Source organism: Astatotilapia calliptera, chromosome 22, assembly GCF_900246225.1.
Source record: "Astatotilapia calliptera chromosome 22, fAstCal1.2, whole genome shotgun sequence".
In the NCBI taxonomy this organism is placed as follows: domain Eukaryota; kingdom Metazoa; phylum Chordata; class Actinopteri; order Cichliformes; family Cichlidae; genus Astatotilapia; species Astatotilapia calliptera.
This window is the reverse complement of record NC_039322.1, coordinates 30,584,298-30,598,508: the sequence shown is the minus strand read 5'-3', so window position 1 is coordinate 30,598,508 and position 14,211 is coordinate 30,584,298. Positions and strand designations below refer to the sequence as shown.

Genomic DNA, 14,211 nt, shown 5'->3' with positions numbered 1-14,211 from the left:
TACGTACAGTAAATTCAGTTGAGAGTGTCTTTTCGGTTTACCTTCGCGATCTGGTCAAACTTGCCGAAGAGTTCGTTCAGCATGTGCACGAGCTCGCCTGGGGAGCAGTCACTGGCCAGCCTGGTGAAGCCCACGATGTCTGCGTAGAGAATGCTGTAAAAACAAAGATAAAGAACACTGTTAAAAGGAAAACCATTGTGTAATGTAGTACAGTGCAAAAGTCCTTCTTTATATTTTGCTTCCATGTACTTTTAAAGTGGTCTCGAGCAGCAGTTTTCCAGACTTTTTGAAGCAATTTCAAAGTTTTTCTTCAGTCATTTGTTGCTCTTTCACTCATTTTCAGTCCAGTCCTTTTACTGACAAAGGATCAATTTTAAATGATATCTTTAAGTACTTTGTTATCAGCAGCAAGATGCAAAAATGCCAACACCAAACTTTTTGTCAGGACCTGGGTCTGTGGGACCCCAAGGTTTGAGCAGTCAGTGGACTTGTTTACTTGTTGTTGATGTGTGTGTATATTATGCTGCTGTCCCTGTTTCCCTGCTTGCGGGCGTGTGTGTGTGTGGCTGTACCTGGCAGGGACACCCACCTTCAGGTCTGGTGGGTGTGTCCCTGCCAGGTAGCTGGCCACACCTGAGGAAATGATCACACACCTGCAGCTGATCAAGCCTCGTCGGAGGAGCTACTTAGGAGTGTGGTGGAGCTTTCTCAGTGAGAGTAAGCCTGCTGCAGTTTGAGAGTGTCTAACGGCTGCCTCTGTCATTTCCCAGGAGGAGTGTGGAAATGAGAGGGCAACAAGCATGGGGTGCGTGGACACTTGGAAGCGAGGACACAGAGAAAACACGGCACCGGAGTCTGGGGCGCGCAGGGATTTATTTGTGTGTGATTATTTACTGCACTGTAAATAAATGCACTGCTGTCATTGTAGAGTCCTGCATTTTGGGTCCTCCTTCCCCGCCTCCCCACGGTCTGCCATACAGACCGTGACAATTTTATTCATTGATAAGAGTTAAGAACACAGAAAACCACCATTAGATTTTGAGCCACTACTAAATACCACCTAGGAAGTATCTGAATGGTTTAATTTTTCACAATGACAATCATCCCAAACACTCCCAGTGCAGTAAAAGCATATCTGGATTGGAAAACAATAAGTCATGGATTGGCCTCCCCAAAACCCAGAACTCAACATTATTGAAGCAGTGTCGGATCATCGTGACAAAGAGTAGATCAAAAGGCAGTCCACATCCAAAGAAGAGCTGTTAATGTCCTTCAAGAAGCCTGGAGTACTACTCCTAAGGACTCCTTAAAGAAATTACATGAAAGCTTTCCTTTGGAGTTCAGGCTGTGTTGAAGAAGGAAAGCCATTAGAACTGTTCAAATTTTGTTTTTACCTTATATACTTAAGCAATTTGGGATCATGTCGACAGCAAACATCCAAAGAAGAGCTTTGAATGTCCTTTAGGAAGCCTGGAGAATTATGCTTGAAGACTACTTGAAATGATGAGAAAACTGTCTAACAGAGTTCAGACTGTTATGAAGAAAAAGGTGGCCATACCAAATATTGACTTGTATATACTGAATTGTGCCAACTGTGTTTTTCTGTGCTGTCTGGGAGCATTTTTAATGGAATTATCTGACAAATAATGAAGCTTCTGTGGGCCAAGAAATCCAAGAAGTTGTGTTTCAGTTTTGTTGGATGAAATTCAAGGATTTTATTAATCTATCGCTAAGCCAGCAGGTATCTGTGAGTGTGCACGGCGTCTGTAAAGTTTAGAGATAAAGATGAGCTTATAACTTTAGCGCTCCACCATCTGGTTCAAATATAGCTTCAAAAAATTAGCACTGCAGTTGGCAATATACCGCCACTGAGGCTTTACAGTGGAAACTAGGATACCCAGGCAATAATATGATTTACATATTAGCAGCGAGTAACGTTGGTAAGTTGATACAAAACGCTGGAGAACTCGTGGGATTGGAGTCCAGAGTTCACAAACCAATAAGTGACGTAACGGTTGCTGCATCAGCCTTTATGTAACTCTATAATGACAACAGCTCTCTAACACCTGTGATGCTGATTCAACTTTTGGAGGCTGTAGTTTCTCATCATTGTAACTCTTATATAGCAGCATAAACTGCATGTTCTATACTTATATACAATTTTTAATGGTTAAAATGTATTTTTTTAAAAATAGGAAAGGTGTGTGCACTTTAAAGCAACCATATTCACACGTTACATTTCCAGCTATCTATCTCGCGATGTGCCAGCGTTTAGTATGTGACCATCTCCCGAAAGAGAAAGAATGGTATGATCTTCAGCCAAGCCTATTACTGCAGCTGGAGAACTGATAATGGGGTAGTACCTGTTTGGCTCTCTGCTAGCTGATTCATTTAAGAGGATCCCAGCAAAACTGCATTTCCACCTGCACCTGTTCTTTGTTCTGGAAAGATTTCCCTTGTCTCGGCCATCACTGTGAGCTGGACCATGTGAGATTTTGTTATTATTGGAGAGATAATAGGCAGATCAACATGAGACACACACATTCATCCACACACACACACCTGAGGCCTGCTTAAATGAGGCACGGTGCTATTTCTCCTGTGAAGCTCCATGATGAGGGTAAAAACAGATTTTTAGAGGGCATTTGGTGAAGAGGCTCTCATAGTAAGCCTGGGTTTGTGTACTCTGTTACTATGAACCCCCTCAGTACAGAGGAGGATGTCATCGGGAAACAAGGACAGAGGCTCCTGCTCATTTCGCAAAGTGACCTCAGAGGACAATAGAGGTGGATTAACTCTGAGGTGAATTCAGTCATGAAAGGAAAGAAGAAAATGGGATGTAAAGAGGATGGCCCAAAAAGAGTGGTTTGAGGAAAAGAAATGAAATTACAGGACATGACAGAAGATGTGAAGATTGCAGTAATATACAGTAGGAGAGATCCACCTATAAGAGCTGGTGGAGGGTGGAGGACAAAGGTGGGTGAAGTGTGAGCAGGAGGATAGGATAGCATACGAGCAATCAGGAGCTAAGATGAGAGCAGAAAGTAATCATCTTTATCATGTGGAGGTACAGAGAAAGGAGAGGGACACTTACCTGACATTGGTGTGCCGCTGCACGTAGAGGTTGTGGAAGTTGTTGGTGCTCTCAGTTCGACCGAAATTCGGTCCCTGAAGCCTCTGGATGATCTCAGCTTTCATCACTCTGGCTATGTGAGCAGGCAGTAGGGATAACAGCAAGCGCTCCTACAGGGAGGGAGATGTGGGGGGAGGAATGCAAGGCAGGCAAGGCAGGCGGTTAACGTAGTTTAAATGTTAACAGTGAATAACAATGGCAGGTTGATAAAGAGACTTTGTCTTTCTGATATACTATGATATGGAAATAATCGGTTTTGTTTCCACCAATCAAACAGAAAGGCTCCACGAGTACAAAAATCTTAATTCCCATTCAAACTGGTTTAAATAATTTGCTCCCTGAAACTGAAAGCTGAGCTCCTTTTCTAGGAGACCTAAAGGATCACATGTAGTGTCTGACAAGGAGTAGTGCATAATTAAGTCTGTTCTACTCTATTTTCTTCTGTTGTCATCCACAGCTAATATTTAACCTATTTTTACATCCCTTAATGATGGCTCATTGGGGCTAATTTTTCAAGCACTGAGCACAGGAAGCCAAAGTCAAGCACTGAAAATCTCTCGAGGCACATTTTCAAATATGCAGTGTGTCATGGGAAACCAGGTTCTGCGCATTTTTAGGCTGCCGGTTAAATGAGTGATTGAATGGAACATTAAGGTAAATGCACTTGGTAACCTCCAGTGGTGTCAAAATTAATGTGGAAGTGCAAAAATTGCAGTTCAGTCAGCGGTACTATAGATAATAACAGTAATTTATATTTGGAGTTGTGGCGCTGCTTGGGCGCTAACAGCCACTGCTGAAAAGATCGGCAGAGAAGTTATCAGTGACAACAGAGCTGACACTAATTTAGAAAGAGCAAGAAAGCATAAGATGCGGTCCAGGTGGGTTGCAAAGTGGCTTGCAGACAAAAGCATTTTTTTAAGCCGCTTTCAGCCACTCCCTTATTTACATGGGGTCCTCGAAGCAGGTAGCTCTGCATGTTTGATTTGGTAGATTTTTGTAGGAGAAACCCTACCTGCCATAATCCCAAAGGCATTTGTGTTTTCTCTTGAGACTGAACCAGGCATATGAGTTTTGGCTGTCAGCTTTTTTGTCAGCATTGAATCAGGAGATTTGCTGGGATTGCAGCTGAGGTGAGCTTGACGTTGCTGACTATGTGAGCTTCCACCATTAAAAAATAGTTAAATAGCCCCACTGGGAATTTTTTTTATAACCACCCATTCAAATTGTATTACCCATTTAACATCCACCAAATCACCTGTCTACTCCATTAGGATCCATCTGTTTTTATCAAATTTTTGGGTTGTTGTGCATAACTAAATGGAAATGCTAATGAAAGAAGAGCTGCATAGCAAAATGCACTGTTGAAACTTTAGTTTCTGAAAAATGTGATTCTTTAGCATAAGGTACCAAATGGTAGTCCTATCCCTAATGGGTGACAGGTATATGTTGTTCTATTATTGTAACAGCTAGCTATCTGCTAAACATCACCTCAAGCCGGTTTTTAGTCAGTGAACTGGATCCCTGAGTGTGTTTTGGGGTGACAACTGATGACTTGCTGAGAGGTTTATTATTGTATTAACAGTCCAAACAAAAAATGAGCTCAAGTTTTATATTATTTTATTTCAGTATGTATATGTAGGCACTTAGGCGCTACTTGCATCTGTATGATGCGCCAGTTGTCACAATGAGGATTGATGAGGACCGAAATGCATGTTAGCTAGCTGATCACAAGTCAAATATGAACCAAGTCCAAAGGGAGGTGGAAACAATCAGAGAATTGATGGGAGACAGACATGAAGTAAAACTACAATAGGTAACCTACAAAGTTGTACAGCAAGTTCATGAAATGCAAAATAAAAAATGCAGCGAGAAGGTCCGTGCTAAACATGAAAGCAGACAAGGGAACAGGCAAAAGATAAAGATGAGACAGAGGACGGAACAGACGGGGAAACACATAGGGAACTAAAACGACTACAAAGAATGAAAATAAGTGAATGACCCAAACTGTGAAACTGAATCATGTACATCCATTTTTTATATACAGTCATAATGAAAATGTAGATGCCATATAGATGTACCTTTGCAGTGATGTAAAATTTATTTGACCTATTATAGTCCCTAGTCCAAATCATTGATTTCTTTCTCATTTTGTAGGTTTTTCTACATTTCCCAAAAAGCATCTTAAGCATCTGATGAACACTGCTGTGCAGCTGCATTTGCTGGAATATCTCAGAAACTGAAATGCCTCATGGCTGAAGTCAACGAAAGCACACAGGTGGCTGTTGGCAGTGATCTGGGTCTGTTTATCACATTTTGCTTCCGAGGATTCATCTCTTGTCTGATTTTTGAAGGCTACATTATTGTTGCACAAATACGACTATACAAACGACTCTGACAGCTGCTGGTGATTTTTTAGAAAGTTTACCTACGCTTTGGAAAAGTCATGTCATTATACAGTGAGGAGAAAAATGCAGAACCAGAGATGTAAGATCCATCACCCTTCGCTGTTGTGTAACCAGAAGTTTTTGCTTTAATTTAGCACCATACACACTTGCATAGAGGGTGATTTTGGCGTGCATGTGCAAGCGTGTGGGCATGTGTGTGGGTGTGTGTGCATGTTAGAGAGAGTGAATAGCTGCCTGAGGGGGTGTGACTCATAAATGCAGCTCACAGCAGAGAGGGTCATTACATTGTTCACACACCACGGGCTCATTTCCTAAAACACAGCAGCAAATTAAGTCGAGAGAGGGACCAGGGGCTCTAAAAATAGAAACCAATAGCAACACTTGCTCTTATTTACTTATTCAGCGCCGGAGCAATATGAACACTCCACTGTGAGCATGCACAATAGGTATAATAGCCTGGGGAGATGTAGTGTTATTAATCATGTGTTTGATTAATCAACTAAAGTTGTGTGTTCAGTCGCTGAATGAGATTTGTTTTATGCAGTGGCATTTGTGTGCGTCCTCACACAGTGATGCAGATACTGGTGCTGAGGAACAGATGCCAGCTTAGTTATAAAACATAGATCAACAGATAGACTCTGCTGACCTATGTTCACAAATAAAACATGTAAATAACTTAACAAGAAATAACAAGAAATGGTAACTACACCTAAATTCAGCGTTTTTACAAAAAAGATTCCTGTAGTAAGTAAGCAACTTTTTACAAACTTAGCAAGTTAAAAAATGATTTAAAAACTCATAGTCAATGCCAAGTGCGTACACTGCAGGTTATTAGTGTGCACGTTCATATGTCATTTCCCTGGTTGGAAAGAATGGCTAATGTCAGGGCAAAGACGCTAATGTCAAGCAAATGTCACCGCATAATGCCACTTAGACATGACGGACTTACCAACTCCTCATCCCTGACAAAACTAAGAAGTGAAATATTTTGGCAATTAAAACAGAGGCGGTTTGAATTTAATGTGGGCACTCATATTAAGAGACAGATAGCAATAACGAGGCTTAGGACAAGGCAGAGGCCAGCAAGGACTTGAGCTAATTATAAAAATCAGCATGCAAATAGGATGCTTGCCTTTGCCACTTAGCAGTAAACACTAAGTATAGTCAAGGCTAAATAGAAATATTACATCTGTGTGTTTGTAAATACATTTTGATTGATTACGGTGCTTGGTAGAGATCACGCAAGACATCAAATCCTGGATTAGAATCCATCTAACCCAGGACCATCTTTAGGGTTTACAGAGATATATTCACTCAAATATCCAATCATTACAACCAAGGTATGCAGAAAAACCATCTCTGCACCAACAACATTTTGAACTTTGCAGCAGATCATTTACAGCAGCAAAAGACACTCTGTGAGCTAAGAACAGGAATCTGAGACCATAATTCGCACTAGCTTGCCTAAATTGGACATTATAAGATTGGAAAACGGTTGCCTGATTTGATGAGTCTCAAGAATTCATCAGAATTTGGTATAAACAGCATGAAAGCATGGATCCATCCTGCTTTGTATCGGCGGTTCAGGCTGGAGATGGTGATGTAATGGTGTGAGAGGATATTTTCTTGGCACAGTTTGGGCCCATTAGTAGTTGAGTATCATTTAAATGGACATAATGGGAGTGACATTTCGGACTATATCACAAATCTCAAACTGTTTTTTGAACAAAACAGTGAGTTAACTGTACTCAAATGGCTTCTGCAGTCACCAGATCTCAGTCCAGTAGAGCACCGGTGGGATGTGGTGGAATTCGAGATTCAGATGATTGATTGACAAAATCTGCAGCAATTGTGTGATGTTTTCATGTCAACATGGACCAAAATCTCTGAGCAATGTTTCCAGCACCTTGTTGAATCCATGCCATGAAGAATTAAAGCGGGTCTGAAGGAAAAAGGGAGACCAACTCAGTCCTAGCAAGGTGTAACTAATGAAGATTAGTTGGGTACCATTAGTTGATGTCAGTGGGTGAGTGTAACTAATCTCAGGACACCTGAAAGAGATCCCTGAATCAGATATGTGGTCAATGGATTGATATGTTTACTAATGAGTGGATGAATGGAGCAAGAAAAGAAGTCAAAGATAATGACTCTCTACCAAATTCACTGCAATCTATCCAATTAGCGTAGCTATTTTTGAATGTATTTAATACTTTTTTTAGTGCCAAAATTTGACAGGCCTGTTTTGTAACTTCAAAATGGGAACTTCTCCAACTCTTAACAGCTTGTGGAGTAATTTCTAAGGGAACCGTGGATGGATGGATTCTAGGCAAAAATACATAGGATATGACGCTTGTCATGCACAAAGTTTCAACACAAACTCTGCTTGAGAACCAAAAGCTGTTGTAGTTTCAGATAGTATTTTGTTAGCGATGGAACAAAATGATGGAAAGTGGCTGGAACGTTGGGAAGGAATCAAGCTAGTTAGCAAGTTAGCCCCATAGCTGCTATTTTGGTAGCTAATGAATTGTCCGAGTTAGCAACAAAACTAAAGCTGACAAACATTAGCCAGCCCCCAGTACACATAATGTTTGAGCCCCAGAGTAGAGTTAGCATGACTGTTGGATTTGCAGACAGTCAAACTAGAGGACAGAAGAAGCAAAAGCAGGATAATAACCAAGAAGTAACTTCAAGAACTAAAGTATGGCTCTCAAAGTGTGTACCTGTTGGTGCTTTTCAAACTCCAGCTTGATGGGAGACTTGATGCAGTTGCAGGTGTCCTGATAGGTCTGTTTGAGTGCCAGGTCCATCAGATGCTTGTGATATGCCCCAGCCAAGTTTCCACAGGTGAAGATTATCACATTGGCTAAGATCTGCCACACACAGGCACACAAATATGGAAGAAATAAGCAATTAAGAGCTGACCTATATTGCAAATATGATTGTGCCAGTCATTTTTCCACTATACGACCTTTCCACTTAAGCCTCTGTTATTACCTTGTAAAACCAGGCGAGAACACACACTTTTGCAGTGCTTTCCACCACCGTGTCAACCACAAGCTCTTTACAGTGTGGACCTGCATATGAATAAGTTGTCCTTGGTGCCGTATCCAAGATCATGCTTTGCCTTTGAACACTGGTTTATTGGTAGAGTACTTTTCCACTCTGCATGTGTGAGTGTGTGAGAGCGAAGAAAGCTATTGAAGGCTGTTGTGATTACAGTGTTTTTACTCTGATGGTTGATTGGAGTGTGTGTGTGTTTGTGTGTGCGTGTGTGCCAGCAGCAGCAGAAATGGCTCTGATGCCAAATCAATTCTAGTTCACTTCATGTTTCTGCACGCTTATTGACGTTTATGGATAATATTTTTCTCTTATCGGTCTGCGGCGAGACTCTCTTTGTTTTACTGTATCAACAGTCCATTCAGTTAGAGCCAGTTTTGAAGGGCTGTTCCCTGAGTGCGGTAAAAGGCCCTTCACATTACTCTGGAGGCCCTGCTGAATGTGTTCGATTATACAGGATAGGTTCATTGTTTTACAACCCAGACGCTGCACCTCATCATTTTTAATCATGCTTGGAAAAACATTAGAGAACAAGTTTTCATGCTGCAGCTAATATGGAGAAGAAATTACATATGCAGCACAAGCAGGAAGTCATGGAAAATATATCGGCAGATTCCAACAGCGTGGCTGTGTGTTCAGGTTTACCTGCCAGACTAAAGGATCCTCCAGGTCTGTGTCGCGGGTGGTCAGACAGACACTGAGAGTGATAGTGTGTGAGAAGCAGGTGATTCCACTGGCGATAATGGCCCCTCTCATGGAGAAGGGAAGCATGGTGTAGACAACAAACACGATAAAGAGGAAGAAGGAGACCTGGAAACGGGAAAGCAAGAGCAGGTGAAGGTGCAAATTTTTCTAAATTAAACCACACGCATTAATACAAACAGCTTTGACAAGAAGTTCCCAAATGTAGAAATATGCTTGCAGCTGAATCCCAGCAGAGATCTCTGCTGTACGTGTTCCCACTTTGTCTGCTGTTTGCCTAAATACAGAACACAGCTGAGTGGGCTGCCAGTGCTTCTTTGCTAAGAGATCCAACGATAAACTGCTGATCCTGTGATAAATCATTAGAGATGAGTGGGCTGCTCACTTAGTTTTCACAAAAATCCTCTGCTAAATTGTCCAGAAAACAAGAATACAACAAATCAGAGCATCAAGTTATTAAATGACTGCTCAAATATGTCTTTACATGTGGGAATAACATATTGTAACAATTACACGAGGAGTTTGTTGCTTGATTTCTGTGATCAGTTGTACCTCTTTTTTTGATTTCCATGAGACATTTTTACTCCGATTGCTTATCAGCTCCTGCTGTGGATGTGCGCATGCATGTTTCTGTGTGCTGTGCGTGCGCATCAGCATATTTTTCACTGATACCTCATGCCTTAACCTCCCACTTCGTCTCTGTGCACTTCCCCTGCTCTCACTCCACCTCTTCCTGTTATGGTGGCTGTGGTGGCAACCAGCGTGATGAGGTCACAGCTTCAACTAGGACACCAGATCAACTTTGACCTTCCTGCCTGTCTGTTTATTTCCTGTGCCTATCAGGTTCAGAAAGTCAGACTGCAAACAGTACTTCACTACAGGTGACAGCTCTGAGTGGATGGTTTCTCCTGAAAAGAAACCGATAATTCCTAGACCTCGATTTGTGTCTTACCTTATTATGCATGTAAACTTTAAGCTTTAAATACACTATGGCCTGCATTTCTCAGTTATTTCAGGGTTTATATGGATGCTTGGAAATCCTTTGAGTCCTTGGGTTTTGGATAAAGTGTTTGAAACTGCTAGAAATTTATTAGCTTTTTTAATAAGACTAAATGAAAAGCTTGCTTTTGGGAAAACATTTCTCTTTGAGCCTCACTTAACACACAGTCTGTAAATGTGTGGTTAAAGTATGAGCGGTGCTCTCTAATGATAGTGATGTGCGATACCACTGATTTCCTTTCCGATCCGATACCAAGTAATATCCAGGGTGATATCGACGATACTGATCCGATACGATACTCTGTACAAAAACTTATTTTATTTATTGTATCTCAAATTATAGCGTCATAATGATTACAGGACATCAGATTACTTGTTCTTATCACTTAATAACGCAGGATTCATCATATAGAAATAAAAAAAAAAACTGAAGTTGTGTGCTATTTGAACAGCTTGCCTGCCTGCAGCACTAAAGTACTCCGTGGGAGACGTCTGTCTCGCCCTAGCAGCACCTGTCCCTCTCCTCCACTTCAGTTCGCCTGAACATACGCTCGTCATGTTCTGTGATGTGATTTACTCTGAGGTGTTTGACAAGGTTAGTGATGTTGCCACAACCATACATGCCAACCCTGCTGATTTTTCCGGGAGAATCACGAATTTCAGTGCCCCTCCCGGAAATCTCCCGGAGCCACCATTGTCCCGAATTTCTCCCAATTTTCCACCCGGACAACAAAATTGAAAAACCATATCGCAGAATTCATAGCGCGGCCAGCCAATTCCAGTTTCCAACAATGGCGGCAGCGTCTTAGTTTTAATATTACTCCTATTTCTCTTTCTGGGTCGCAAAAAAACCTTTTAACATATTTTCAGGTGAGAATGTAACTGTGTAAACTTCAAATATCTGAGCTGACCTACACATCGTTTTCAAACCCCCGCGGTCTTTCACTACTCGGGTTAAACATGATATATAAGTCACTTTGATAACTTAAAAATGTTATTGTTTGACTTTTTCAGTGGTTTATTTGTTCGTGAGTAAATCGGTTTGGCTGAGATTAAAGTTTACATTAAATTAAATGTAACTTTATTAATCCCTCGGGAGGGTTCCTCCAGGGTTTTCACACAGCTGAATAAACATCAAACAGAAAATGATCAAACAGAAGAGTTTACGTCAGCGCCCGGTTATATTTTAGATAGCAAGGAGAAGACGGCAGTTTCACTCCACTGAGGGAGCTCGTGACGTGCTACCCGGCTTTCTTTAGACCGCGAAGGCCGGGTCCTCAGGTAGAAGCAGCCTCTGAATTTGGACACCCCCGCTGTTTCTGAGCCGGCCAATAATAACGGTGACATTTAACGTATTTTACCCGATAAATAAACCCTGTAAAATGTATCTATCACCCCCCCAACAGCCCTTTTGAATGTCTCCCTAATTCTGAGGTCTCAAGGTTGGCAAGTATGGCTACAAGACCTCACTTTTTTGCCACATGTATCGCAAACCACATCTCAGCTGTTTGTGGAGGTAAAATACGTTCACACATGACTCCAGTTACGCTCAGCCATTGTTGTGAATGCGCACGCCAGGGGGCTGCAAGACATTTATACAGCCGTATTTCGCACATGACTATGAAAGGCGGAAGAGGAAGTAGTTCCTTTGAAAGTAGACAATCCGAATGTTATAGTTTCTTTCCACTGCGTTCATTTTAATGATAAACTACAAATTTACCCTAAATTACTAAAATATCGATATTTTAATGTGAGAATCGATTCTAGAACATAAATGATTGGTATCGGAGGAATCGATATTTCAGGATCGATCCGCACATCACTACTAATGGAACAGTGGGTGGGACAGGACAGCATGCCAGGAGGTTGCTGTTTTAAGAAACATTGGCTTTAAAAATATAAATCAGGGTTCAAATGAGGACCAAATCCTCAGTGATGCTTCAGTAACTGATGGAGTCATTTACAGTGGGGCAAAAAAGTATTTAGTCAGCCACCGATTGTGCAAGTTCCCCCACTTAAAATGATGACAGAGGTCAGTAATTTGCACCAGAGGTACACTTCAACTGTGAGAGACAGAATGTGAAAAAAAAAAATCCATGAATTCACATGGTAGGATTTGTAAAGAATTTATTCGTAAATCAGGGTGGAAAATAAGTATTTGGTCACCTCAAACAAGGAAAATCTCTGGCTCTCACAGACCTGTAACGTCTTCTGCAAGAAGCTTTTCTGTCCCCCACTCGTTACCTGTATGAATGGCACCTGTTTGAACTCATCATCTGTATAAAAGACACCTGTCCACAGCCTCAAACAGTCAGACTCCAAACTCCGCCATGGCCAAGACCAAAGAGCTTTCGAAGGACACCAGGAAAAGTATTGTAGACCTGCACCAGACTGGGAAGAGTGAATCTACAATAGGCAAGCAGCTTGGTGTGAAAAAAATCAACTGTGGGAGCAATCATCAGAAAATGGAAGACATACAAGACCACTGATAATCTCCCTCGATCTGGGGCTCCACGCAAGATCTCATCCCGTGGGGTCAAAATGATCATGAGAACGGTGAGCAAAGATCCCAGAACCACACGGGGGGACCTGGTGAATGACCTGCAGAGAGCTGGGACCAAAGTAACAAAGGTCACCATCAGTAACACACTACAACGGCAGGGAATCAAATCCCGCAGTGCCAGACGTGTTCCGCTGCTGAAGCCAGTGCATGTCCAGGCCCGTCTGAAGTTTGCCAGAGAGCACATGGATGATACAGCAGAGGATTGGGAGAATGTCATGTGGTCAGATGAAACCAAAGTAGAACTTTTTGGTATAAACTCAACTCGTCGTGTTTGGAGGAAGAAGAATACTGAGTTGCAACCCAAGAACACCATACCTACTGTGAAGCATGGGGGTGGAAACATCATGCTATGGGGCTGTTTTTCTGCCAAGGGGACAGGACGACTGATCCGTGTTAAGGACAGAATGAATGGGGCCATGTATCGTGAGACTTTGAGCCAAAACCTCCTTCCATCAGTGAGAACTTTGAAGATGAAACGAGGCTGGGTCTTCCAACATGACAATGATCCAAAACACACCGCCCGGGCAACAAAGGAGTGGCTCCGTAAGATGCATTTGAAAGTCCTGGAGTGGCCTAGCCAGTCTCCAGACCTCAACCCCATAGAAAATCTGTGGCGGGAGTTGAAAGTCCGTGTTGCTCGGCGACAGCCCCAAAACATCACTGCTCTCGAGAAGATCTGCATGGAGGAATGGGCCAAAATACCAGCTACTGTGTGTGCAAACCTGGAAAAGACCAATAGTAAACGTTTGACCTCTGTTATTGCCAACAAAGGTTATGTTACAAAGTATTGAGTTGTATTTTTGTTATTGACCAAATACTTATTTTCCACCCTGATTTACGAATAAATTCTTTACAAATCCTACCATGTGGATTCATGGATTTTTTTTTCACATTCTGTCTCTCACAGTTGAAGTGTACCTCTGGTGCAAATTACTGACCTCTGTCATCATTTTAAGTGGGGGAACTTGCACAATCGGTGGCTGACTAAATACTTTTTTGCCCCACTGTAAATGGTGAGCAACTGTTGGAAATTTTCAAGTAGGCTAAAATTACACGTCTCATTTGTTTAAGCTAGCTAAGCTAATAGCCAATTTTGAAACTGTGCTAGTATGAGGCCTGTCAGTCACTTACAGCACTTTCACTCATATATACCATCATATGCACACTACCTGTACGTGTTTGCTTGGAGTGTGATGGTTTGAAAATGGAAAATGTCCACTTTTTCTATATACCACTTATGCTAGTTAGCCATGTAGAGCTGTCAGTGGCTAAAGCGCGCTAATCTGGTGAAAGCTACAGCGGTTCAAGATTGTTCAGGTAATTAATGAAACTGGAAAAGCATCAAAATAATA

At 41.8% G+C, this 14,211-nt stretch overlaps 1 protein-coding gene across 1 annotated transcript in view; it reads right to left on the bottom strand.

The window, feature by feature from the left end:
* Positions 1–14,211, bottom strand: part of adcy2b (adenylate cyclase 2b (brain)) — a 73,137-nt gene that overhangs the window by 38,216 nt on the left and 20,710 nt on the right. The window contains exons 3-6 of the mRNA XM_026155644.1: positions 9,241–9,405; positions 8,259–8,408; positions 3,095–3,243; positions 42–153 (exon numbers count right to left, since the gene is read on the bottom strand). Coding sequence (XP_026011429.1) covers positions 42–153; positions 3,095–3,243; positions 8,259–8,408; positions 9,241–9,405 — 576 coding nt within the window. The remainder of the gene's footprint in view (positions 1–41; positions 154–3,094; positions 3,244–8,258; positions 8,409–9,240; positions 9,406–14,211) is intronic.